The 27,724-nt window shown below is 47.2% G+C and overlaps 1 protein-coding gene across 1 annotated transcript in view; it reads left to right on the top strand.

Annotated features, from left to right (window-relative positions):
- Window positions 1-27,724, top strand: part of itga10 (integrin, alpha 10) — a 172,929-nt gene that overhangs the window by 131,584 nt on the left and 13,621 nt on the right. The window contains exons 19-28 of the mRNA XM_069940600.1: window positions 5,055-5,140; window positions 5,805-5,946; window positions 8,218-8,310; window positions 12,800-12,876; window positions 14,121-14,210; window positions 19,886-19,973; window positions 20,374-20,487; window positions 22,039-22,146; window positions 22,982-23,095; window positions 26,118-26,213. Of these exons, the coding sequence (XP_069796701.1) occupies window positions 5,055-5,140; window positions 5,805-5,946; window positions 8,218-8,310; window positions 12,800-12,876; window positions 14,121-14,210; window positions 19,886-19,973; window positions 20,374-20,487; window positions 22,039-22,146; window positions 22,982-23,095; window positions 26,118-26,213 (1,008 nt within the window). The remainder of the gene's footprint in view (window positions 1-5,054; window positions 5,141-5,804; window positions 5,947-8,217; window positions 8,311-12,799; window positions 12,877-14,120; window positions 14,211-19,885; window positions 19,974-20,373; window positions 20,488-22,038; window positions 22,147-22,981; window positions 23,096-26,117; window positions 26,214-27,724) is intronic.

Below are 27,724 nucleotides of genomic sequence, written 5' to 3' on the forward strand. Positions count from 1 at the left end.
GTTGTGGAGAAACCAATAGGCTTTAATTCACCTACTGTTTGGCTGTCCTGCGCTGAGTTGCAGGGGGCTGTGAAATAGCCACCTTCATACAGGAGCCTGTGGGTTGGGGCCACAGGTACAACCGGCCAATGGGTGTGTCCGACCAGACAATTATACATTACAGTGGTTTACCACAGTGGGTTATCAACTTGGGACAATACTGTGGGCCAAAGGGCTTGTACTGTGGTGTAGTCAAGTCAATTTTATTGCCATCTGATTACACAAGTACAACCTGATGAAACAGCATTCTCCAGTCCTCGGTGCAAAAACACACAGACACACAACCAGACATAACACACACAGACAAACAATACAGGAGACAAGTATTCATAGATACAAATAAATAAGCAAATATTATTTCATGATTATGAGAGTCTTGGATGGTTAATATGAGCAGTTCCTTTGGTCATTCAGCATTCTCACTGCCCGTGGGAAGAACTGTTCCTCAGCCTGGTGGTGCTGGCTCTGATCCTCCTCTAACTCTTCCCTGATGCTGTGGGAGGGGTGTGGAAGGGGTCCTCAATGGTTTTATGTGCCCTCTTCAGACAATGATCCTGGTAAATCATGTTGATGGGGGTGAGGGGGACCCCAGTGATCCTCTCTGTCGCTCTTATGGTCCTGTGGATTGACCTCTGATCCATTTCTCTGCAGCAACCATACCCACACTGTGATGGGGTTGACCAGGACACTCTCCATAGAGCTCCTGTAGAAGGGTGGCATGATAGTGGCTGGTAGAGATGTATGTTCTTAAAAGCTGCAACATTGTTTGGCAACTTAACAAAGCACAGGTTTGACAGCACTTTGAGTACCGTGATAAACGAGAGGAATGATGAGGCTGCACTGGAGAATGTGCAGAGGAGATTCAACAGGAAGTTGCTTGGATTGGAGAGCCTCAGTTATGGGGAGAGAACAGTTTGTCTGATGGCTTTGTTCCCCCTTGAGTGAAGGGGGCTGATTTATGATCTGACAGGGGAATATAATATGGCACAGTTAGTGTAGTGGTTAACACAATGCTTTCACAGTGCCAGTGACCCAGGTTCGAATCTGGTGCTGTCTGCAAAGAGTTTGTAACCAAATAACCATCTACAGCATAGAAACAGGCCAATTCGGCTCTACTAGTCCATGCCAAACATCATCTCCCATCTATCCCCACTGGCCTGCATTCAGCTCATAACCCTCCACACCTCTCCCGTCCATATATCTATCCAACCTTTCCTTGAATATTAACATCGATCTCACTTCTACCACCTCTGCCAGAAGTTCATTCAACACCCCCACCTCCCTCTGCGTGAAGAAATTCCCCCTCATGTTTCCCCTAAACTTTTCCCCTTTTAGTTTCATTTCATGCCCTCTTGTTTGAATCTCCCCCATTTTCAATGGAGAAAGCCTGTCCACATTGACTCTATCTATCCTCCTTATAATTTTGAATACCTCTATCAAATCACCCCTCAATCTTCTATACTCCAGGGAATAAAGTCACAGCCTGCTCAACCTTGCCCTATAACTCAAATCCTGAAACCCCAGAAACTTTCTCATAAATCTCCTCTGCACTCACTCTATTCTGTTTATATCCTTCCTGTAATTCGGCAACTAAAACTGCACACAATGTTCCAAATTTGCCCTCACCAATGCCTTATACAATTTCAACATAACATCCCAACTCCTGTATTCAATACTCTGATTTATGAAACCATTTAACGTGTATGTCCTATTTTGATTAGTCCTACCAAAATGTAGCACCTCACAATTATCAGAATTAAACTCCATCTGCCATCTTTCAGCCCACTCTTCTAACTGTCCTATATCACCCTGTAAGCTTTGATAATTTTTCTCACTGTCCACAACACTGCCAACCTTTGTATCATCTGCAAATTTACTAATCCAATTTGCCACCCTATCATCTAGATCGTTAATATATATGACAAACAGCAGTGGACCCAGTACCGATCCCTGAGGCACTCCACTCATCACTGGCCTCCAATTCGACAAACATTTTTCCACCACTACTCTCTGGCATCTCCCATCCAACCATTGGTGAATCCTTCTCACTACTTCATCATTAATACCTAATGCTTCCACCTTCTTTACTAACCTCTTATGGGGAACCTTGTCTAAAGCCTTACTAAAGTCCAAATAGACAACATCCACCGCCTTCCCCTCATCAACCTTTTTAGTAACCTCCTCGAAAAAGATTTGTTAGACATGATCTTCCACATACAAAACCATGCTGACTACTCCGAATCAATCCATGTCTTTCCAAATAGTTGTATATACCATCTCTAAGAACGCTTCCATTAATTTACCCACCACTGACGTCCGACTTACAGACCTATAATTACCAGGTTTACATTTGGATTCTTTTTTGAACAACAGAACAACATGAGCCACCTCCAGTCCTCGGGCACTTCCCCCGTGGCCAGTGACTTTTTAAATATTTCTGTCAATGCCCCCACTATTTGTTCATTAACCTCCCTCATGGTTCAAGGGAATATTTTGTCAGGACCTGGAGATTTATCCATCTTCATCTTTTTCAATATAGCCAGCTCGACCTCCTCATTAATCCTTATATTATCCATGAGCTCCCAACCATATTTCTTCACTTCACCTGGCTCAATATTCTTTTCCTTAGTGAATACTGAAGAAAAAAAATCATTTAAAATTTCTCCCATCTCCTCTGACTCCCTCACATAGCTGATCCCCCGATCTTCAAGGGGTCCAATTTTCTCTCTCACTATTCTTTTACTTTTCATGTACCTATAGAAACCCTTTGGATTTATTTTTACTTTGCTTGAGAAAGCAGCTTCATATCTCCTTTTAGCCTTTCTAATTTCTTTCTTAAGACTTTTTTTACACTCCTTATATTCCTCAAGCAATTCACCTATTCCTTGCTGTTTATATCTATTGTACACATTCCCTCTTCCTCTGAACCAAGTCCCCAATATCTTTTGAGAACCAAGGCTCCCTACTGTTTCTAACCTTTCCTTTAATCCTTAAAGGGACATATCAATTCTGTGCTCTCAGAATTTTTCCTTTGAATATCCTCCATTTATCTGCTACATTCTTCCCTGAAAATATCTTATCCCAATCCACACCCTCCAAACCTTTTCTCATCCCCACGAAATTTGCTTTCTTCTAATCAAGAATCTCAACCTTTGGCCCATCTCTATTCTTTTCCATTACTAGCCTAAAACTAATAGTATTGTGATCACTTGACCCAAAGTGTTCCCCAACACAAAGCTCTGTCACCTGACCTATCCCATTCCCTAATAGGAGATCCAATACTTGAGTCAGTTCTTCTACTTATTGATTAAGAAAACTTTCTTGAACACATTTAACAAACTCTACCCTATCCAGCTCTCTTACTGTATGGACGTCCAAGTTAATGTTCAGAAAGTTGAAATCTCCCATAATTACCACCTTAAATTTATTACACATATATGCAATCTCCTTACAAATTTGCTCCTCTCATTCCCTCAGCCCATTTGGTGGTCTATAATACTCCCATTAATGTTTTCATGCTTCTGCCATTCCTCACTTCTACCCAAATAGTCTCGCTGGACGATCCCACCAAACCATCCTGCCACATCACTGCTGTACTGCAGCTCCTCCACTTTTTATCCATCGTGTTCTATCATGCCTAAAACAATGGAATCCTGGAATATTTAATTGCCAAACATGCCTCTCCAAGTTTCACTGATGGCCACAATATCGTATTTCCATGTGGCTATCCATGTCTTAAGATCATCCTCCTTATTTACAATGCTCCTTGCATTAAAATATATGCACTTTACTCCTTCTGTTACCAACTACCTTTACCTTCCTCCCTCCTTCATTTATTTTTATGTTCTGTTCCCTCCATTCCTTCCAATCTAGGTGTTCTTCCTCCGTAATCTTCGCACTCTCATTCTGATTCCCACCTCCCCCTGCCAAACAAGTTTAAACCCTCCCCCACAGCTCCAGCAAACCTGCCCGCCAAGATATTGGTCCCCCTCCAGTTCAAGTACAACTGGTCCCTTTTGTACAGGACAGACCTTCCCGAGAAGAGATCCCAATGATCCAGAAATCTAATCCCCTGCCCCCCGTACCAGCTCCTGAGCCACACATTCATCCTCCACAACTTCCTATCTCTACCCTCATTAGCGCGTGGCACAGGCAGCAATCCCGAGATTGCCATCCTTGAGGTACTGCTTTTCAATGACTTCCCTAACTCTACATAATCCCTCCAGGACCTCATCCCCACTTCTAACTATGTCATTGATCCCCACGTGGACTGCTCGCCCTCCCCCTCCAGATTGCTGTGGACTCGATGTTCTTCCCGTGTCTGCGTAGGTTTCCTCTGAGTGCTCCAGTTTCCCCCCCACCCTCCAAATACGTACAGGGGTTGAAAGTTAAATGGGGAATTTGGACACCATGGGCTCATGGGACAGAAGGACCTGTTACCATGCTGTACATCTATATTAAAATCATGTAGAGAGTCCTATTCCTCTGTATAGGGTATGAAAAACAAGTTAGCACAGGTTTAAGGTGAGGGGAGGGACTTTTAAGAGGACTTAAAAGTGTAATGTTACACAGAGCTGATGTCTGGGATTCTGTCAGAGGAAATGGTGATCAGATATAATCACTGCTTTTAAGTGGCATTTGGACAGGCACTAAAATGGGGAAGGCTTGGAAGTGGGCAAACGGGATCTGTGCAGATGGACAAGAGGGTTACCTAGACTTGGTGGCCTATTTCTGTGCTGAACACTCTATGAGAACCAGAGGAACCAATGTGGGCATAGGGAGAACCTGCCTTCTCGCAATGGCACGATTTTTACATTTACAGTAACAGGCCCTTCCGGCCCATGAACCCGTGCTGCCCAAATACACCCAATTGACCCACGACCCCTGAATGATTGAAACCAGGTTTTCTGGCAGCCTGAGACAGCAGCTTGGCTCTGCAAGATGTGCCACATGCGCATTAGCCTGGGATGGTGGTGGATCTGTTCTGAAGTTCACACCCTCTCTCTTGTGCTCAGATTCCTTTCTTCAAAGATTGTGGAGACGACAATGTGTGTTTGACAGATCTCTCACTTCAGGTACACCTGGATATTTCTGGATCAAGGTAAGAAATTTTTGTGATTATCAATATTAACGGTTAAATCGAAGGGAAGGGGGGAGATTCTGAACCCCAGCAAATGTAGTCCCGGGCTACTCCTATTTTCCGATTGATCCCGCCACCAGACACATCTTCTCCTCCCCTCTCCACTTACCACAGGGACTCCTCACTCCAGGACTCCTTCCCTTCCTACTAATACCTCCCATGCCTGTGAGATAGTATACTCACTGCCCGAACAGTCCTTCCCATATGAAGCAACTCATTACTTGCGTATCTGCAGAGGTCATTTCCTGCATCCAATGTTCCTGGGAAAATAGGTGTCCACCTTATCTAGTCTCTCAGAATCTTGTGGACCTCTATTGAGACACCTCTCATCCTACTTCACTCCAAAGAGAAAAGGCTCTGTTAACCTTGCCTCATAAGACACGTTCTTCAATCCAGGCAACATCCTGGTAAATCTCCTCTCCATAGCTTCCCTGCAATGAGGCGACCAGACTGAACCCAATTTTCCAAGTGTGGCCTCACCAGAAATTTCTTTTTTAACCTTCTTGATTGCCTACTGCATCTGCAGACCAACCTTTTAGTAATTCATGCACCAGCCCTCCCAGTTCCTTCTTCACAGCAAGGTGCTGAAGTCTTTCAGCAAAATAAACTAATGTCTTTACTTCAGGCAGAGGCCTTACATTGTCAAGAACAGTCGGCAGAGAGTATCCGCCACTGTGCTGTTGGCCAATAGGAGAGAAAATGCCTACAATACCAGCCTTAACATCACCTTCTCCAGAAACCTGCTCCTCACAAGTCTCCTCGTGAAGGTAAAGCAAGCTAACTTTCTACATTTATCTTGAGAATTTGCACCTCATTGAAAAAAATTGGTCAGAGCGCAGAGAAGATTTACTAGGATGTTGCTGGAACTTGAGAAACTGAGTTAAAGGGAAAGGTTAAACAGGTCAGGATTTTATTCCCCAGTGCGCAGAAGAATAAGGGGACATTTGATAGAGGTATTTAAAGTTATGTGGGATATAGAAAAAATGCAAGTTGGCTTTCTCCACTGAAGTTAAGTGAGTTACAAACCAGAGGACACGGTTAAGCGTGAAAGGGGAAAAGTTTAGGGGAACATTAGGGGGAATATCTGCACACAGAAAGTGGTGGGAGTGTGAAATGACCTGAAGTGAATGTGGGCTCAATTTTAGCATTTAAGAAAAATTTGGGCAGGTACATTGGTGAGAGGGGTATGGACTGGATGCAGGTCAGTGGAATGAGGCAGAATAATAGTTTGGCACACACTGGAAGGGCTGAAGGGCCTGTTTCTGTACTGTAATGTTTTATAGTTCAAAGATGTACCAGGATGTTGCCCAGATTTGAGGAAATGAGTTACAGGAAAAGTTTAAACAGGTTAGGACTTTATTCCCTGGAGTGCAGAAGAATGAGGGGAGATTTGATAGAGGTTTTTAAAATTGAGAGGAGTATAGACAGAGTCAATGCAGGCAGGCTTTTTTCACTGAGATACAAACCAGACAACATGTGTTAAAGGAACATTAGGGGGAACTTCTTCACGCAGAGAGTGGTGGGAGTGTGGAACGAGTTGCCATCTGAAGTGGTGAATATGGGCTCAATTTTAACATTTATAAATATTTGGACAGGCACCAATAAGTAGAGTATTTAGTGCATGAGGCCATGGACAGACATGTCTGCTCGTGAGTGGGATGTAGTATTGAAATGGATGTCCATTAGAAGATCCCTGACATTGACAATTGAAGTGGTTGACCACACTGTCTGCATCAGTGACAGGGTCTCCCAGTGGCCAACTATTTCAATTCTGTGCCCCACTCCCACGCTGACATGGCCTCATGCACTGCCAAACTAAGGTCACTCATAAATTCGGTGAGCAACGCCTAATATTCCGTTTGAGCACTCCCCAAACGGATGGCATTAACACCGACTTCTCTGGTTTCTTCCAGACATTCCCTGTTCTCCCTCTCTTCCCCATCCCTCTGTCTTCATTTCTCCAGCTCGTCACCCCCTTCCCTCTGTTTGCTGGTGAGCCTTTCCTCCCTTATCCACCTATTATCTCCTGGCTGTGGGCCTGTGCTCCTCCGCCTGACCCCCCCTATCCTTCCTCCCTTATCCACCTATTACCTCCTGCCTATAGGCCTGTGCTCTTCCGCCTGCCCCCCCCTACCCTTCCTCCCTTATCCACCTATTACCTCCTGGCTGTGGGCCTGTGCTCCTCCGCCTGACCCCCCCTATCCTTCCTCCCTTATCCACCTATTACCTCCTGCCTATAGGCCTGTGCTCTTCCGCCTGCCCCCCCCTACCCTTCCTCCCTTATCCACCTATTACCTCCTGGCTGTGGGCCTGTGCTCCTCCGCCTGACCCCCCCCTATCCTTCCTCCCTTATCCACCTATTACCTCCTGCCTATAGGCCTGTGCTCTTCCGCCTGCCCCCCCTACCCTTCCTCCCTTATCCACCTATTACCTCCTGGCTGTGGGCCTGTGCTCCTCCGCCTGACCCCCCCTATCCTTCCTCCCTTATCCACCTATTACCTCCTGCCTATAGGTTTGTGCTCCTCTGCCTGCGCCCCCCCCCCCCCCCCACCCTCACCATTTTATTCAGGCATCTGCCAATATTTTTCCATACTTTGATGAAGGGCTCAAGCCTGAAACATTGGTTATGTATCTTTGCTCCATAAAGTTCACTTTTTGGCCTGTTGAGTTTCTTCAGCATTTGTGGGGCAGCACGGTGCCTTTACAGCACCAGCGATCGGGACCAGGGTTCAAATTCTGTACTGTCTGTAAGGAGTTAGTATGTTCTCCTTGTGTCTGCATGGGGTTTCCCCGGGGGCTCCAGTTTATTTCCACTGTTCAAAACATACTGAGGGTTCAGGTTATTTGGGCAGCATGGACTCATGGGCCGAAATGGCCTGTTACCGTGCTGTATATCTAAATTTAAAATTTACTTTCACCGATAAGTATAAATTCTGCCTGGCCCACGGGATGAAGAATTTCAGGGTTAAATGTGATGTCATGTATGTACTCTGACAATAAATCTGAATTTTGAACTTCATGTTCCTCTCTTTTCATAGGGCGATGGACAAAATAAAGTTGAATGCCTGGTTATGTCCACTCACCACCGAATTTGCAATGTTAGTTTCCCGGTCTTCAGATCAACGATGCAGGTATGTGTTTCCGGACGGTGGTTGCGGAAGCGCTGGGGCTGAATCCACTGACACTTAGTGACTCTAAAGGGATTCTCCTTTCTTCTCTTTCTCCCATTGTTAGGGGTGCCGGACTCTTTGTTTTCCTGATGACAGATAGAAGTTTATCATTCTTATACATTACTAGCAGGATACCCGGCATTAAACAGCTTTAATTACCAAAAACCTGAGCATTACTGATGCACGACTTGGCCAGGTTCTAGATAAAGGAGCAAGAGGGGGAAAGTCTGGGCACACCTACTTTCATTGGGAAATCTGGGGAGGGGTTAGGGAAGGTCAGGGAGGTTTGGACTGGCCACTCCATGCATCTATGAAAATGCCTTTCACCACACAGCAGCAGCGTGTTTGAACCTGGCGTTGGTGGAGAAATGTAGCAGGTCAAACAGTGGATCGTACTTTATAGTTCAAAGGGCTTGAGCCCTTCATCAAGATTCCTCCAGCATTGTGTTTTTATCTTCAAACATGACGTCTGTTTTACTGCCATCTGTAAGAAGTTTTCTACATTCTCCCTATGTCTGCGTGGGTTTCCTCTGGTTTCCTCCCACCCTCCAAAAGCTTACAGTATTTGTAGGTTAATTAGTATATACAGACTTCAGACCACAAGGGTTTCCACCTTTCACTGTGTATGTACAGAAGTCCCTCACTTGAGTAAGGCTGGCGGAGGCCCCGGTCCGGGCAGAAAGTAGGAGGCGGCGGCCCCGGTCCGGGCACAGGGAAAGCAGCGGCGGCCTTGGCCACGGTCCGGGCAGTATGGACTGACCTAGGAGGGGAGGCAGACCCCTCCAGCCCGAGTAAGAAACCTGCATAGGAGAAGGCCACTCTGATATAAAACCTACGACCCAAGGACCTCGCTGCCACGTCCCAGCTTGCTTGGCCACGGCACACGAACCATGGGTGTAAAGGGTGGGGCCAGTACTGCGCGCACTGCACTCCACCTAAAAGCTCCTTTGCGCAGGCCCGAGGACAGGTCCACGTCCTCCCCCTCCACGTCCTCCCCTTCCACGTCCTCCCCCTCAAAAGATGCTCACAAACTCAAGCTAGCATGCTGGAACATCAGAACCATGCTAGACAAGGCTGGCCGACCTGAACGTCGGTCTGCCCTCATTGCACATGAACTCCTCAGACTTGACATCGACATAGCTGCTCTCAGTGAAGTCCGCCTTGCAGATGTAGGCAGTCTCCAAGAACGCGGCGCGGGCTATACACTCTACTGGTCTGGCAAGTCCTATGGATGAACGACGTCTATCTGGTGTAGGCTTCATGGTCAAGAACTCCATTGCCTCCAAACTCGAAAACCTCCCGACAGGCCACTCGGACCAGATCATGTCCATGCGACTTCCCCTTCAAAACAAGTGTCGCATCACCCTCATCAGTGTCTATGCTCCAACCCTCCAGGCGGAACCAGCAGAAAAGGACAAGTTCTACACTGACCTGCGCAACCTCATTCAACGCACCCCTACAGCCGACAAGGTTGTCATCCTTGGCGACTTCAACGCTCGCGTAGGCAAAGACTCAGAAACCTGGCCAGGAATCCTGGGCAAGCATGGTGTTGGCAAGTGCAACGACAATGGGCGCCTCCTGTTGGAGCTCTGCGCAGAACAGCGGCTTGTCATTACAAACACCCTTTTTCAGCAGAGGGAAAGCCCGAAGACTACCTGGATGCATCCCCGATCCAAACACTGGCACCTCCTGGACTACATCCTGGTGCGAGAAAGAGACAAACGAGATGTGCTCCACACCAGGGTCATGCCCAGCGCGGAACTGACCACCGGCTGGTTCGCTGCAAGCTCAACCTTCACTTCAAGCCAAAGCCCAGGAACAGTAAAGCCCCCAGAAAGAGGTTCAATGTTGGAAACCTGCAGTCAGACGAAGTGAGAGGAAACTTCCAGGCAAACCTCAAAGCAAAGCTCGAGGATGCAATCCGCCTCACAGATTCGTCCCCTGAAACCCTCTGGGATCAGCTGAAGACTACCATTCTGCAATCCACTGAAGAGGTACTGGGCTTCTCCTCCAGGAAAAACAAGGACTTGTTCGACGAAAACAGCCAGGAAATCCAGGAGCTGCTGGCAAAGAAGCGAGCTGCCCACCAGGCTCACCTTATAAAGCCGTCCTGTCCAGAGAAGAAACAAGCCTTCCGTCGCGCATGCAGCCATCTTCAGCGCAAACTCTGGGAGATCCAAAATGAGTGGTGGACTAGCCTCGCCAAGCGAACCCAGCTCAGCGCAGACATTGGCGACTTCAGGGGTTTTTACGAGGCTCTAAAGGCTGTGTACGGCTCCTCACCCCAAGTCCAAAGCCCGCTGTGCAGCTCAGACGGCAAAGTCCTCCTCAGCGACAAGATCTCCATCCTCAACCGATGGTCAGAACACTTCCAATCTCTTTTCAGTGCCAACCGCTCAGTCCAAGATTCCGCCCTGCTCCACCTCCCTCAACAGCCCCTAAGGCTAGAGCTGGATGAGGTCATCACCCGGGAAGAGACATATAAAGCAATTGAACAACTGAAAAGTGGCAAAGCAGCAGGTATGGATGGAATCCCCCCAGAGGTCTGGAAGGCTGGCGGCAAAACTCTGCATGTCAAACTGCATGAGTTTTTCAAGCTTTGTTGGGACCAAGGAAAACTGCCTCAGGACCTTCGTGATGCCATCATCATCACCCTGTACAAAAACAAAGGCGAGAAATCAGACTGCTCAAACTACAGGGGAATCACGCTGCTCTCCATTGCAGGCAAAATCTTCGCTAGGATTCTCCTAAATAGAATAATATCTAGTGTCGCCGAGAATGTTCTCCCAGAATCTCAGTGCGGCTTTCACGCAAACAGAGGAACTATTGACATGGTCTTTGCCCTCAGACAGCTCCAAGAAAAGTGCGGAGAACAAAACAAAGGACTCTACATCACCTTGTTGACCTCACCAAAGCCTTTGACACCGTGAGCAGGAAAGGGCTTTGGCAAATACTAGAGCGCATCGGATGCCCCCCAAAGTTCCTCAACATGGTTATCCAACTGCATGAAAACCAACAAGGTCGGGTCAGATACAGCAATGAGCTCTCTGAACCCTTCTCCATTAATAATGGCGTGAAGCAAGGCTGCGTTCTCGCACCAACCCTCTTTTCAATCTTCTTCAGCATGATGCTGAACCAAGCTATGAAAGACCTCAACAATGAAGACGCTGTTTACATCCGGTACCACACGGATGGCAGTCTCTTCAATCTGAGGCGCCTGCAAGCTCACACCAAGACACAAGAGCAACTTGTCCGTGAACTACTCTTTGCAGACGATGCCGCTTTAGTTGCACATTCAGAGCCAGCTCTTCAGCGCTTGACGTCCTGTTTTGCGGAAACTGCCAAAATGTTTGGCCTGGAAGTCAGCCTGAAGAAAACTGAGGTTCTCCATCAGCCAGCTCCCCACCATGACTACCAGCCCCCCCACATCTCCATCGGGCACACAAAACTCAAAACGGTCAACCAGTATACCTATCTCAGCTGCACCATTTCATCAGATGCAAGGATCGACAACGATATAGACAACAGACTCGCCAAGGCAAATAGCGCCTTTGGAAGACTACACAAAAGAGTCTGGAAAAGCAACCAACTGAAAAACCTCACAAAGATAAGCGTATACAGAGCCGTTGTCATACCCACACTCCTGTTCGGCTCCGAATCATGGGTCCTCTACCGGCATCACCTACGGCTCCTAGAACGCTTCCACCAGCGTTGTCTCCGCTCCATCCTCAACATTCATTGGAGCGCCTTCATCCCTAACATTGAAGTACTCGAGATGGCAGAGGCCGACAGCATCGAATCTATGCTGCTGAAGATCCAACTGCGCTGGGTAGGTCACGTCTCCAGAATGGAGGACCATTGCCTTCCCAAGATCGTGTTATATGGCGAGCTCTCCACTAGCCACCGTGACAGAGGTGCACGAAAGAAGAGATACAAGGACTGCCTAAAGAAATCTCTTGGTGCCTGCCACATTGACCACCGCCAGTGGGCTGATATCGCCTCAAACCGTGCATCTTGGCGCCTCACAGTTCGGCGGGCAGCAACCTCCTTTGAAGAAGACCGCAGAGCCCACCTCACTGACAAAAGGCAAAGGAGGAAAAACCCAACACCCAACCCCAACCAACCAATTTTCCCCTGCAACCGCTGCAACCGTGTCTGCCTGTCCCGCATCGGACTTGTCAGCCACAAACGAGCCTGCAGCTGACGTGGACATTTTACCCCCTCCATAAATCTTCGTCCGCGAAGCCAAGCCAAAGAGTATATTTGGGGGCAAGGGCTCATGGCCTGTTACTGTGTTAAAGTTTGTCTAAATTTTTTTAAAAAGCCATTGTTAGAGTGGGTTATTGGGTTGGGATCACACTGTGGGCCAAGGGCCCTGTACTGTGATGGAGGTTTCAGTGCTCTGTGTTTAGTCGGTGCCGCTGTTCACATGGCTTTCATTTGCACACAGGTGTCTTTCCGGCTAGAGTTTGAGTTCCGCTGTACGCACCTGTTGGACGAGGTGGAGTTGCGTCTCGGGGCTACAAGGTGAGTGTATCCGACCCTGCCTGGGGTGGGTGGCAGGGGGAGTGAACAGTCCGTGCAGTTCCAGGTCTCCAAGCTGCCATGTATGAGGAGAAGTCCCAGTTTGGTGTCAGTGCTATTTCCTCCCCTCCTGAGCTTGTCCCCCACCCCTTCCTTCATCTCCTGCAGCCAGGACAGCACAATGGACCGGCTGCCTCCAAGCTCCAGAGACCCCGGTTCAATCCTGAACTCTTCTGCTATCTGTGTGGAATTTGCCTGTTCCTCTTCTGATTGTGGGGACCTCCCCCCACACCCACCTCCCAGGAGCTCCGACCCCATGAATCCTCAAAGACACACGGGTTTGGAGATGAATTGGCCCCAACTCCCCTGTGGGTGGGTGGTGAGGGAGACTGGAAAATGGGGTGTGGGGTGGGCCAGTATAGAACTCAATGGGCTGAATGTCCCATCTCTTTGCTGAGTGCACTCTGTCTCTAAGGAGATGTGCATCTCAGTGGGTGCGGCTCCAATGGGCATGTCTCTGTCCACCCCTGATCCCTCATAACCACCTCAAAGAGTGTGTGTATAGAGGGTGTTAGGGCCACCTGCTGGGGACACCTTGGAGTTTTGTGTTCTCTCCTGTTGTTCCCCCTCCCTCCCACACTCTCCCTGCCCCACCCTCTCTCCCTCTCTCTCTCTCCTCCCTCCCTGCCTATCTCTATCTATCCCTCTCTCTACCTGCCCCTTCCTCTCTCCCTCTCCATCTATCTCTATCCATTCCTCTCTCCCTGCCCTGCTCTCTTTCTCCCTCCCTCCCTCTCCTTCCCTTCCTACCTCTCTCTATACATCCCCCTCTCTCCCTGCCCTGCCCTCTCCCTCTTTCTCTCCTTCTCCCTCCCTCTCCTTCCTCCCTCTCCCTCGCCATCCTTCTCTCTCCCTGCTCCTCCCTCTCTCTCTCCTTTCCCCTCTCCCTCCCCCTCTCTCTCACTCCCCCTCTCTCTATCTCACCATCACTCCTTCTATCCTCTATATCTATCCCAATCCTTCCCCTCCCTCTCTCTCTCCCCCCTTCCTCTCACTTCCTTTGTCACCCCCTCTCCCTCCCTCCCTCTTTCTCTCTATCCTTCCCCTCCTTCTCTTGCCCTCTCCCTCCCTCTTCCTTTGGTTCTCCCTCTCTCTCTCTCCCATCTCCCTCATCCATCCCTGTCCCTCTCTCACCTGATGCTGGGCCCATTTGCCATTGTATGGAACCCTACTCCTCCTTCCTGCAGTGACAGCGTTGAGATGAATGAGACGCTTCAGGACAACACAGTGCGAGTCTGGGCAGCCGTTCGCCATGAGGCCGACCTTCTCCTCACCAGGTGATCACTGGTTACACTCTGTGGTTGGGGGCACCAGATCAATGTATCTAACTGGCATGAGGCAAGGGAGGGGCAGTGTTAGTGGGGACCAGTGTTGAGGGGAGGTTTACCCAGTCTGCCTGGTGCTGGGTAAACAGACAGAGTGGCACGCTGGTGTGGTGGATAACGCTGTACATGTGGAGTTTGCACGTTCCCCCTGTGACCCCCATGGGTTTGCCCCACCCCCCCCCCCCCACTCCACGTACTCCAGTTCCTAACACACTCCAGGAACAAATGGGTTGGTTTACCAGCCATGAGTTGCCGGGCTGGGAATGGAGAGCAGCTCACTCCAAAATAGGAACCTGCACACATCTGATAGGCAGAGTGGCCTCTTTCTGTGTCCTTTCAATGGTGAGAGCGTTCAGCTTTCCTCCTGCTCTTTCTCCATTGCTGTACCGCTTTTCACATTGCCCAACTTATTCCTTTGATTTCCTGCCATCAATATCCCTTTTGGCCTTTTGATGAGTGGTGGAAGTTCCTGGGCTACTGCCCAGAAGCCTGTGCGATCAATCCCGAGTCAAGCATTCAAATCCCATCCCAACAGAGGAATTTAAATTCAGTTAATTAAATAAATCTGGACCTCTGAAACTGTGATCATAAAACTGCTGGATTATCATTAAAATCCAATGGTTTAAGAAAACCCTTTTGGGGAGAAAATGTGCCTGCACATTGATGTGACGGGCACATACTTGCTGTTGCAGTGTGCGATGATCTAGGCGATAAATGCCAGTGAGACCCATATCTGGGAAATTAATGCACACACGAGTAAAAGATTGCTTTGATTTGGATCACTTTCTTCTTCGTCTCTGCTCTCGCTGCCAAACATCATTGATCTCCAGTTCTGAGCCTTGCCACTGTAGCTCCCTCAAACAGCTGTGGATCCAGATTAGATTCTGTTTCAATGTACACCTACAGCATGGTAACAGGCCCTCCCGGCCCACCCGGCCCTGCCGCCCAAGTACCCCAAATATGTCTTCAACAGTGGGAGGAAACCGGAACACCCGGAGGAAACCCACCAATCATGGAGAGAACATACAAACTCCTTACAGACAGAACCAGATTTGTACCTGACATTACATTAACTGTGCTGCCGTCATTGGCTTCAGATTTCAGGTGTTTGGCCCTTCCCTTGTACGGTGGCCCTCCCTGCGTTCAGCTTGGATGTGGTGGAAGTGAGGGGACTTGCTGCAACACACAAATGTGCTGGAGAACCTTAGTAGGTCATGCAGCATCCTCAGGGAGTAAAGGGTCAACAATGTTTTGGGCCTGGGCCCTTCATTAGGTGCCTGATTAAGATGATGGGAGGAAGGAGGAAGGGGCAGGGGAGAAGAGGAGGGAGGAAGGGACAGAGAGGAGAGGAGGAAGGAACAGGTAGGGAGGTAGGGGAAGAGGAGAGGAGAGGAAGGGCCAGGGGAAGAGGAGAGGAGAGGAGGGAGGAAGGGGCAGGGAGGAGAGGGAGGATCAGGGGTAGGAGGGGAGGAGGGAGGAATGGCAGGGGAGGAGCACAGGCTAACATAAGAGGTGGATACAAGTGAGAGGGTGGAAGAGCAACAAAAAGCAGGTGATAGAAGGAGGGGGTTAGCTCTGAATGGAGAGGGAAAGGAATAGAGAGCTGGAGGAAAGGATCAAGGGGATGGAGAAGAGAGAGATTCAGGGGGATGGGAGGGTGGGAATGGAAATTGGAGATCCATGATAACACCGTCTGGTGTGTGGCCTTCTGAGTTTCTCCAGAGTGCTTGTGTGTTGCATATGACTCCAATGTCTGCAAACGACCGTGTTTAACAGGGAATTCACTGCAAGGTGAATGGTCTGGAGGATCCTGTGACTGAGTACATGGTTGTAGACCTTGAGAAAAGCAGGAATTACAGATGGGGAGCAGTGAGAGAGAATCCCACAGAACTTCCTTCGGAGAGTAAATGAGAACTTCTTCAGGGTACTCACCTCTCTTCCTCCCCCTACTCACCCAGTCCTTGAAGAAGTTCACCTTAGCTCTCCGAAGGGAGTTCTCTCACGCTCTACGCCCATGCACTCGCCCAGCCACAGTGTCTGCCTACTTTTGTGTTTTACAATCTGGGGGGGTCCTATCTTGGTGACAGCCAGGAGACCCAGTGGATCAGGCAGCACTGATGGGAGGGGAACTGGAGATAACGTTTTAGGTCAGAGACCCTTCCCCAAAACAGCGAGGCCAAACCCTTCTCAAGTCCCTCTTTCCCAACTTCCAACAAAGGGTCAGACCTAAAATGGCAACCCATTTTCTCTCCCCACACACCTTGCCTGACCACAGTGTCTTCTTGCTTCACAGTTCGAGTGTCCTGAAGTTCTTATAGATTTTACCAAGGTGTTTCCTCAGTCATAGAAACCCTCCCACCCTGGGATAACAGAGAGAGAAGGTTCAGAGAGATATAAACCAGAGGTTAAGGGTGAAAGGGAAAAAGTTTAAGGGGAACATGAGGGGGAACTTCTTCTCACAGGGAGTGGTGGAATTGTGGAATGAGCTGAAGAGGTGAATGTGAGCTCAGTTTTAACATTTAAGAAAATTTGGACAGATACATGGATGGGAAAGGTATGGAGGGATATGGACTGCGTGCATTGCGTGCATGTCACTGGGACCAGGCACAATAATACTTCGGTGCAGATTAAAAGGGCCAAAAGGCCTGTTTCTGTACTCTTGTATTCTATGGTACCTAATTTTGGCAACAGGAAATTGTTGAAATGTTTCCCACAATTAATAAAGGAGATGAAATCACAAAGTATCTTCTTTATGCAGATGATCTTTTAGTACATATTTCAGATCCTGAGACATCTCTTCCTCCGGTATTGTCTTTGCTTTCCCAGTGTGGTAGTTTCTCTGGATATAAATTGAATCTTTATGAGAGTGAATTACTCCCAATAAATGTGCATGCACCTGTTTATAATCACACATCTTTTAGAGTGGTTAAAAACCATTTTACCTATCTTGGGGTTAAAATTACCAAAATAAATATTACCAAACTTTCTTCCTTTGGTAGATTATGTGAAACAGCCTCTTTCTGAATGATCTCCATTGACTTTGTATTTATTTTGTGTTTTGTATTTATTTCAAGCAGTCCCAGTTTTGATTCCAAAATCCTTTTTTGATAATATTGACTCTAAAATATATTTGGAATAAAAAGAATGCCAGATTAAGTAAATTCCTTCTGCAGAAATTAAAGGAAGGTGGTGGTACGGCTTTACTTAATCCTGGACTCTATTATTGAGCAGTTAACATCTGTATGATTTTATGATTCTACTATTCTGATAAATTTGAATGGTCTTAATTGGGTAGATTTGGAATTGAATTCCATGCAGAGGTATTTATTGGGTGTAGTTCTTCCTTTTACACTTTCCAAGATTAGTAGACATACCTTCAACCCAATGATTAAGCACACATTATGGATTTGGTTTCAATTTTGGAAGTTTGACTTGAAAAATTTTATTTTACCTAGCACCATTTCTCTTAATTATTTTTTCCAACTGTTGATAATTGATCAACCCTTCTCTTTTTGGAAAGTTAAAGGAATCGTCTCTTTTTCAGATTTGTTTATAAATGGTAGCTTAACGTCTTTTCAACAAATATCCAATAAATATAAGTCACATTTTTTAGATACTTCCAAATTAGAAATTTTCTGAATACTTTACTGCCTAACTTTCCAACATTGTACCAACCGGATTTAGTTGACACTTTTTTATTTGAACCTTTCTCATAAGGGTTTAATAGGTGTAATAAGTTCTTAAGATTACAATCAAATTCTAATGAGAAAATTAAAAAGACCTGGGAAGAGGACGACATTTTCCAAGTTCTAATATTACCGCATTTCAAACCGACAATATTCCGAATTACCATCTTATTCAATAAATCACACTTCGTAGTTCCAGCTGTAAGTAGTTTTAATTTGTTTACATAATGAATAAATATTTTGCGTAACTTTGTACTGAGATTTTCAAAATGACGAATAACAAAGTACATACTGTATTCAGCTTTAAACAGATATAAAAGTAAACAAAAAAAGATGAAATTAAGATGAATTCAAAGAAAGTATCTCGAGAGCTTACATCTCTGTCATGATTCTTCAAAGAATGAGATACAAACACTCAGATATTATGATATATGATGTAAGTAAAGTATAGTAACCCTACAAACAATTTTCTTCCTTAAAAGGATAGTCATAAAATTAACTACAAATCAAAAACTCAAGGTTTTAACCTTTACAAAAAACTTCAGTTACATCTTCCAGAGGAATAATGGGAGAAAATTTTTGGACCTCTTCAATATGTGCTCATCATTCTTTGATTCAGTTTAAACTGGTACATCAGGCTCATATGTCGAAAGAGAAATTGGCGCATATTATTTCTAACTTTAGTCAAATTTGTGATTAATGTAAATCAAAAGTGGCTTCTCTTACCTGTATGTTTTGGACATGCCCTATGTTGGAGAGGTATTGGATAGATATTTTTTAAGACTTTGTCAGCTATACTGGATATCAGTTTGCAACCTAACCCACTGACGACTCTCTTTGGAATGATACTTCCAGAAGTGGGACAAGTTCCCACTTCCACACATCAGGTTGTAGCCTTTTCTACGTTGATGGCCAGAAGAACTATCTTTTTTTAAATGGAAAGATTCTAATCCACCTACTTTGACTCAGTGGCTCTCTCAAAAGACGTCATGTTGAAGTTTAGAGAAAGTTAGAAGTTGTACATTTGATACTTCTGTTAAATTTGAAGAGACTTGGCGACCTTTTATAAATTATTTTCCCTTCCGGACTATATTTAATTTTATTTCCTTTCTCTTTGTTGGTGAAGACCAGACGATTAATTGTTATTAATAGATTCTCAGAATAAGCTCCCCAGTTTTTTTTCTTAGATTAGGTGGGTTTTATATAATAAAAATTTTTTTTTTGAAGATTTCAGTTTGAGATGAGAAATATTGGTTAATTGTGGTATAATGAAACATGCTAATTCATATGATCTCATCTAGTGATATTTTTCCTTCTTGATTGTGTTCTCCTGTTCTCATGAATCATTTACCTATAAAAAGATTACTAAAAAGATTGAAAAAAAAAGAAACGTTTCCCACCAAAATGCAAGGTTGGCATAACGCTCTCACAGCATTGGGGTCTGAATCAGGCGTTCTCTGTGACGAGTTTGTATGTTCACCTTGGGTTTCATCTGGACGCTCTGGTTTCCTCCCACCCTTCAAATTCTACGGGGAGGGTTGTATTTTTGTATTTGGGTGGCATAGGCTTGTGGATGGAAGGGCCTCTTATCATGCTGTCTGTCTGAATAAATAAAACAAAATCACATAGGTGGTTTAGGCAGGGGTTTGAGAGCCTTTCCCCCTGACTGGTGGTCTGTGGTAAGATCAGGAGATTGTAAGGCAGTCTGTGCATGGTTGATGAATCCCCAATCTGGGATTGAAGGGGTTAATGAAAGGTGGGAAAAAGGCTGAAATGGGATTCTTTGCCTGAGCTATCACTGAGGGGATGGGCTGAGCAGCATGCAGGGGCATGGGCAGCGGGGGTGGAGGGGTGGGGTTTGCCGCTCTTGTCTGCCTGCCATCACTCAGGGTTGTCTGTACCGGGAGCTCACCTATGAAGCCGTCTGCTCTGTGCCGACAGTGAGACCAGTCATCAGAGATACGAGATGCAGCCAGACACTGAGTCAATGGCCGAGGTGGTGGATCTCCAGGTCCGGCAGAGCTTCAAGGTACAGTGAGCGGGAGTGGTTGAATGCTTCCCTGTTGGCCAGAGGCACCGCCGCCGTTGTGTGTCCGTGTGTCTGTGTGTGTGTCCATTTGTCTGTGTGCGTTTGTGCATGTTTGCACGTGACGTGTGTGTGTGCATGCTTCACTGCATATTACATGCATGACTGTGACCATGCATGTCGGCATTTTTCTGTTCCTGCACACATCACCATGTCTGACGTTTGTTTCTGCAACCCTGTACATATCTGCGTGTGATTGAGTGTGCATCACTATGTGTGTCCACGTCCCTTTGCATGTGTCTGTGTGTACGCATGTCTGCATCTTTGCATGTCCATGTCAACGTGTCCCTATGTGCCTGGGTTGGAGTGGGTTAACTTCATGGCATTTTACCTGCCTCCACAGATCAAGAACCTTGGTTGTTTTCTGGCCCAGAACCTGGAGGCCACAATCCGTATTCCCACCACGATTGGTGCACACCATCCCTTTTCCACAGTGACCACTGCCTTTGTGGAGCCTGTGAGTACATGGAGCTGCTGAGCAGAGCCAGAGAGGGCAGGGAGTGGGTGGACGGGCCAAGCGTGGTTACAGGGGCCACAGCAGAAGGGGTGTGCCATCCATCACCACTCCCTGCTTCTCTTTTACTCTTCAATGCCTTTGAATGAGGCATAAAGGACCCTCCCCCATACCACTCTGTCCGCACTCCCCGACAAGAAGGGGGTTCCAGTGTGCGAGATCGCATGATTCAAGGACACTTTCTTTCTTGCTGTTATCAGACTCCTCTTGAATGGACCTTTCCACCTGTAAAATAATGCTGCCTTCGGTCAGAGCCAGCTCATCTCTCTCTACAACTCTGTGCTGAGTTACAACCATAGAACATACTAGTCCAAAATCAGGACCTTTGGTCCATTCTAGTCTGTGTCGGAAGTCACACTGACCTGCACCCAGTCCATATCCCTCCATACCCCTCCCATCCATGTACCTGCCCAAATTCTTCTGAAATGTTGAAGTTGAGCCTGCATTCACCACCTCAGCTGGCAGCTTGTTCCACACTCCCACCACTCTATGTGTGAAGACGTTCCTTCTAAACCTTTCCCCTTTCACCCTCTGGTTTGTATCTCACCAACCCTCAGTGGAAAAAGCTGACCTGCATTTACTCTGTGTATCCCCCTTATAATTTTAAATACCTCTATTAAATCTCCCCTCATTCTTTTATGCTCCAGGGGATAAAGTCCTGACCTGTTTAACCTTTCCCTGTAACTCAATTCCTGAAGTCCCAGCAACATCCAAGTAAATCTTCTCTGCACTCTTTCTATCTTAAGCCACTTTCAGGTGTGTTCTCCGCCAAGAATGCGCCTGGAGGAGCGGATTCAGACCTGTGGAATGGTCATTCAGGTGGCAGCGCTAAAAACGCAGTGCTGGCCACCTGAAGGGGACAGCTGCACGGGAGGCACCTTGGAGCGCACTCCGACTCCTGTCCCTTCAGGATGTCAGGGTTGGGGCTGCCGGTGCGGGATGTCAGCGCTGGGGCAGCTGATGTCCCACGCCAGGGGGCAGGGGCAGCATGCTGTCAGGCGCTCGCCAGCTGTCATCCCCTTAGCAGCCGTTTTCAGGTGGCTGCATTCAGGTGCCAGGGAGACTTCAGTGCTCCGGCGATTGTCCCTCTTGGAGGAGGGTTAAAGAGTGCACCTCAGAGGTACCTACTGCTCTTTCAGGTGGCTTCCCGACAGCTGCATAGGGGTAGAATATGCCTCTTTTCATCAGGGTATTTTGGCCACCTGAAAGTGCCTTTTATTGACATCTTTGGTGACCAAAACTGCACCCAATATTCTAATGACTTCTACAAATTTGCCATAACATCCCAAGTCCTGTACTCAATATTTTGATTTATGAAGGCCAATATGCCAAAGTTGGTCTCTACTCAGGGAAGAGATGACTCCAGTTTAGTTCATGAGAGTTCGGCTGTGGCTGCTCTCTCCTCCTAACTTTCCCACACCTAGTTTTCTCCACTTGGAAGCAGGGTTTTGAAGGGTTAACTGGCATGTTGCGGTCTCTGTGGTCACTTGACAGGTCAGTGGAGCAAACTGCTCGGTGGAGAATGCAACAGAGTCTCTGCAACGAGGCCTATTTCCAACCTCGCCGTACCTCGCCAGAGATCTCCGACAGCTACAGAGACTGGTGAGGCACCGAGGGAGTGGTGGGGGTGGACAGAGAGGAGGTGGGGGGGGTTAGTGGTGGGGAGGGGAGGGGTGGGAGGTTGGTGGGGACAAGTGTGGAGGCTGGTGAAGTACTGAAGGGGTGGTGGTGGAGGGGGGTGGGAAAAGGTGGGGGAGGGAGTATTGAGGAAGAGGGAAGTATGGGTGAATGGTGGTAGGGGAGGGAGGGAACAATGGTGGAGGGAGTGGTAAGGAGGGGGGAAGGGGAGTGGTGGTAGGGGAGGGAGGGAACAATGGTGGGAGTGGTGAGGAGGGAGGGAGGGGGAGGTGGGGGTGGACAGAGGAATGCAGGGAAAGGTGGAGGGAGGGGAGGGGAGTGGTGATGGAAGGGAAGGGAGTGATGAAGGGAGGGAGGGATGGACAGGGACAGAGGGGAGAGGGGGACCCTGGGAGGTAAAAACTGTGCAGATGCTAGAAACCTGAGATAAAAGCTGGGAGGTGCCAGAATCTCCGCCTGTCAGCCAGTGCCCGTGGAGGGATAAACAGGAGCTTCTGAGTGAAATCCCACTCAGCCGCTGCCCGAGCGGCTGAGTGTTTGTGGTGTTCCCCACGGGTAGAGCCAAGCAATTTTCCTAGCCACCACTGCTGCCCAACTGCCCACGGACCTCCGCAGACCCACGGGTCTGGGCTAGTTCCTTAGTCTGTGGATTCTGAGACGGGACGTGGGCAGCTGTCAACCCTAAGAGTCAAGGATCTGGGGGAAGTGGGGTGGGGAAGGTGGGATACCAGGGGTTGGGGGGAGGGCTTAGCATCCCCCCCCGGAGGGTCTGACCCACCCCCTCTCTGGCTACCTGCAGGACTGTAGCAACAGCCAGTGCACCACCCTCAGCTGCAGACTGAGCAGCTCAGACAGGAGCCAGCTGCTGATTCTGCGTCTCAGCTACACGCTGCACACACGGTTCTTTGCCACGGTGAGTGTCCATCTGCTAACTCTTCTCTGTCTCTCCCCACCCCACACCACCCGAGGCCTAGCCCCAAGCCCCCTCCTACATGGAAGTCATGCTGTACCAGGCCCTTCAGTCCAGCTTGTCCGTGCCGCCCTCCACATCTGCATTCGCCACTTTCCTCTCAGACCTTGTGGATCAGGGTGTGGGAACAGAACAGACTAGATGGGATGAAGGGCCAGTTTCTGTGTTGTAGTGTTCTTTAAAACACTCATTATTCCTCACCTCTACCATAGAACATCACAGCACAAACAACATGCCCTAAGGCCCTTCTAGTCATTGTCTATATCAATGATCTGGATGATAATGAAGTAAATTGAATCAGCAAGTTTGCTGATGACACTAGATTAGAGGCGTTGTGGACAATAAGAAAGGTTTTCAAAGCTTGCAGAGGGATCTGGACCAGCTGGAAAAATGGGCCAGAAAGCGGCAGATGAAGTTTAATGCAGAAAAATGTGAGGTTTTCCAATTTGGAAGGGGAAAGCAAGGTAGGACGTATATGGTAAATGGTTGGGCACTGAGGAGTGTGGAGGAACAAAGGGATCTGGGAATACAGATACATTGTTCCCTGAAAGTGGTGTCACAGGTGGACAGGGTTGTAAAGAGACCTTTTGGTATCTTGGCCTTCATAAATCAAAGTATCGAGTATAAGAGTTGGGATTTTATGGTGAGGTTGTACAAGATATTGTTGAGGCCAAATTTGGAGTATTGTGTGCAGTTTTGGTCACCTAACTACAGGAAAGATTTCAATAAGATAGAAAGAGTGCAGAGATTTACTAGGATGTTGCCCGGACTCAGGGACTGAGTTACAGAGAAAAGTTAAACAGGTTAGGACTTTATTCCTTGGACCGTTCCCAGAACTTGGCCACCATCCCCTTGGATTCTGTGTGCTCTGGGCCTGGACATAATCCCGAAAGAGGGGCAGGCAGTCCGTTTACTTTGAACCCTTGACTGCCCATCTCCTCGACCCGTGAATATCCAGCTTTGGCCAGGCCCCACAAGGAGATCCACTGAGCACCTGACTCCCACCCTCTGTACTGGGCAACTGTGGATCAAGAGAGTGGGGGCTGAAATGCAGCCAGAACTTGAGCAGCAGCCCCTTCAGGTAAGCAGAGGGGCTGCATCCACTCACACTCCTTCTACGTGTGGCACCCTGCCTCTTCCAGGCCACAGAAGTGATCGGCAGTGGCAGGTGTCTGTGAACTAACTCAGAAAGTAGTTGCACCACACCGCTCGGTGCTACACTCACCACCCAGGTCCCCCTTGTAAAGGAGGAGGAGGACTCCCATGTACAGAGACCTCCAGTGGAGACCCCCCCCCGTCCCAGCAACCGGACAGTAAAACGGACCACTAAGGTGTGTCCATGAAGTGAAAAGTGTGCAGGAGCATCCACACAGGAACTGCTTCGGCACATTCCAGAATGGCATAGTGAGAATCACCACGAGGCAGTTCAAGTTGTGCCAGACCATCTCCCAAGAGAGACGTCGGGACTTGGGTCCGACAAGCAACTCCAGCTGATCAGGGGTCAGCACGGCCAGAATTGCTGGAGCCCGCCGACACCCATTGCCACAGTACGGCGTCTAGCCTCTCCAGCAGAGACCATGCCCCAAACCCGCAGGAGCACTCGGTAAAACGTGGGTAGCTCCTGCACAGTGGCACGGCTAATATTCAGTGCCGGGAGCCGCGTACCCCACCACATCCCTCCTGGAACAGAACTGTGTGCAACATCCAAGAGCGGTCTCACCAACACCTAGTACATTAACAGCGCAGTACAAGCCCTTGGGCCCAGGATTTGTGCTGACCTATATAAATCTAAACAACCTAAACAATTCCTACCTCAGCCATAACCTATTTTTTTGCGTCCATGTGCTTGAGGCTTTTAAATGCTCCTATTATTCCAGCCACCACCACCCCTGGCAAAGCATTTCAACACTCCCCAAGACTCTGCCTTGGTTTAACTCACAAGTGCAAGGCCTTTACAGTGCCAGCCATCTGGTCCGGACTGGGGTTAAAACCCTGCACTGTCTGAAAGGAGTTTGTACGTCCTCCCTATGTTTGCGTGGGGTTTCCTCGAGGCTCCTGTTTCCTCCCACCATTCAAACATACCGGGGGGGTGTAGGTTAATTGGGTATAAATTTGGCAGCACGAACTTGTGAGCTGAAATTACCATGCTGTATGACTAAATTTAAAACTTAAATTTAAAAAAAATTAGGTGCAAGACCTTGGAGTTAAACTCCATCTTCCTTTCCTTGCCCTATTTCATCTAGATCCTGCTGCCATCTTACACACCCTCCTTGATCCTACGTGCAATGATGCACCTGTTGCAGAACCCTTTAACTTGTTAATCCATCTCCAAATGTCCTTCCCTCATTAGTCTTAGGTCACAACCACCCTCATGTGGACTTCCCATATCTTTGCTTTCCATTGGCACCATCCACAGATGTTTTCCTCTTCACTTCATTCCTGGTTTGTTTCGGTTCCTCTGTAATTATCCCAACATATTGGTCATTTCAGTGGGTCACATTTCACAGACGAGTCAGGCTGAACTACCACAGTGAAACACTGTAAACGCTGGAGAAACTCTGCCGGTCTCGCAGCATCTAACGGAGGCAAAGACATTATCAGCATTTCAGACCTAAGCTCTTGCTCAAGGTATGAGCAAAAAGCAGGTGGGTGTCTGAAAAAAGACGAGGGAGAGAAAGGAGAAGAATGTACTCAGGACTAGTACGACCATGTAAACACCCAGACATCAATTCTCACCTTTCCTCTTATCCTATCCAATTAACGCCTTTTGTTGGTCTGGACTACTCCCCCTCCCATTCTTCTCCCTTACCCTCCCCAGGCCTAAAATGTCGCTAACATATCTTTACCTCCAATGGACATGGTAAGACCAGCTGAGTTCCAGCTTTTCTGTGTGTTTGAACTACCGGGTGCAGGTTTGTGTTTGATGCTTCAGGTTTGGTGAAACATTGCAACCCTTTTTAAACAGGCAAAATTCAAGTCGATGAAGATCGTCACCACCTTCTCTCTGGAAGCAGGGACTCCTGGGGTCCTGACAGTTCCAGACACGGCTCGATATCGAGAGGTAAGAATTTTGCAGGAACTTCTGGTTAATGCGTGTCCCAACCTCTCAGGTTTCCTTTCTTCCACTTGTGCCCCCTATAGACAGCACTTTCCAAGTTCTAATATTCCCAGTTTCAATTCGTGTCGTCTTCAAGGAAATGTGAGCGACGATATTTCAAATGACTATCTTATCAATCCAATAAATCAAACTTTGCAGTTGCAATTCATTGTAGTTTTAATTCATTGATAAAACAAATAAACATTGCATAACTTCGCATTGAGATTTTCATAATGTTGAATAAACAAAGCACATACTGTATAATAATATAACGATATTCCACTTTAAACAGATATAAGTCAAAATTAAGATGATTAAGATGAAATTAAGATGAATTCAAAGAAAAGTACCTCGAGCTGACGCCTCCTCCATAATTCTTTGAAGAATGAGAAGCAAGCTCTCCGTACGCCCAGATATTATGACATATGATGTCATAGTCACTATGGTAACACTACAAACAACCATTTCTTAAAGGGATAGGCACAAAATTAACTAAGAAGTGAAAACACAAGGTTTTAACCTTTACATTCCGGCCCCTAATTATTATAATAGATATTAATGACTAATCTATAATTTATTAATATATTAATGACTAATATATAATCTGCCACATTGACCACCGCCAGTGGGCTGATATCGCCTCAAACCGTGCATCTTGGCGCCTCACAGTTTGGCGGGCAGCAACCTCCTTTGAAGAAGACCGCAGAGCCTACCTCACTGACAAAAGGCAAAGGAGGAAAAACCCAACACCCATCCCCAACCAACCAATTTTCCCCTGCAACCGCTGCAATCGTGTCTGCCTGTCCCGCATCGGACTTGTCAGCCACAAACGAGTCTGCAGCTGACGTTGACTTTTTACCCCCTCCATAAATCTTCGTCCGCGAAGCCAAGCCAAAGAAAGAAGAAAGATAATAATTACTATTACAGATACAAAAGTAAATGTAGTAAGTATAAGATTAAAAATCCAAACTTTCTGCTTCCTGTAAAAGACAGATTTTAGTAATAGGTCAATTTAAGAAACCAGTCTTGGTTCTAATTTGCACTTGCCAAACAAAACCTTTTCTGTCTGAAACTGTTTCCACGATCCTCCCCAGCAACCAAGAATTTCTTGGTGCAGAATCATCCATGATAATTACAATGTCTCCCCATACAAAATTGTGTTTAGATTTAGACCATTTTTGTTGTTCTTGTAATAATGAAAGATGTTCTTTAACCCATCTTTTCCAAAATAAATCTGCAATAAACTGCACTTATCTCCATCTGCGTCTCACATAAATATCTTCTTTCTAAAATTGACCCAGAGGCATTAAAGGTTTAGATTTAAGAAATAAGAGATGATTCGGTGTAAGTGCCTGGATGTCATTTGAATGGACAGTAATTCTCATTATTGGACGAGTATTTAAAATAGCTTCAATTTCACATAATACATATACACATAACGAAGATTGTCATCATTCAGTATTTGACTATTCAAA

This window comes from Narcine bancroftii, chromosome 5 (assembly GCF_036971445.1).
Source record: "Narcine bancroftii isolate sNarBan1 chromosome 5, sNarBan1.hap1, whole genome shotgun sequence".
NCBI classification, from domain to species: domain Eukaryota; kingdom Metazoa; phylum Chordata; class Chondrichthyes; order Torpediniformes; family Narcinidae; genus Narcine; species Narcine bancroftii.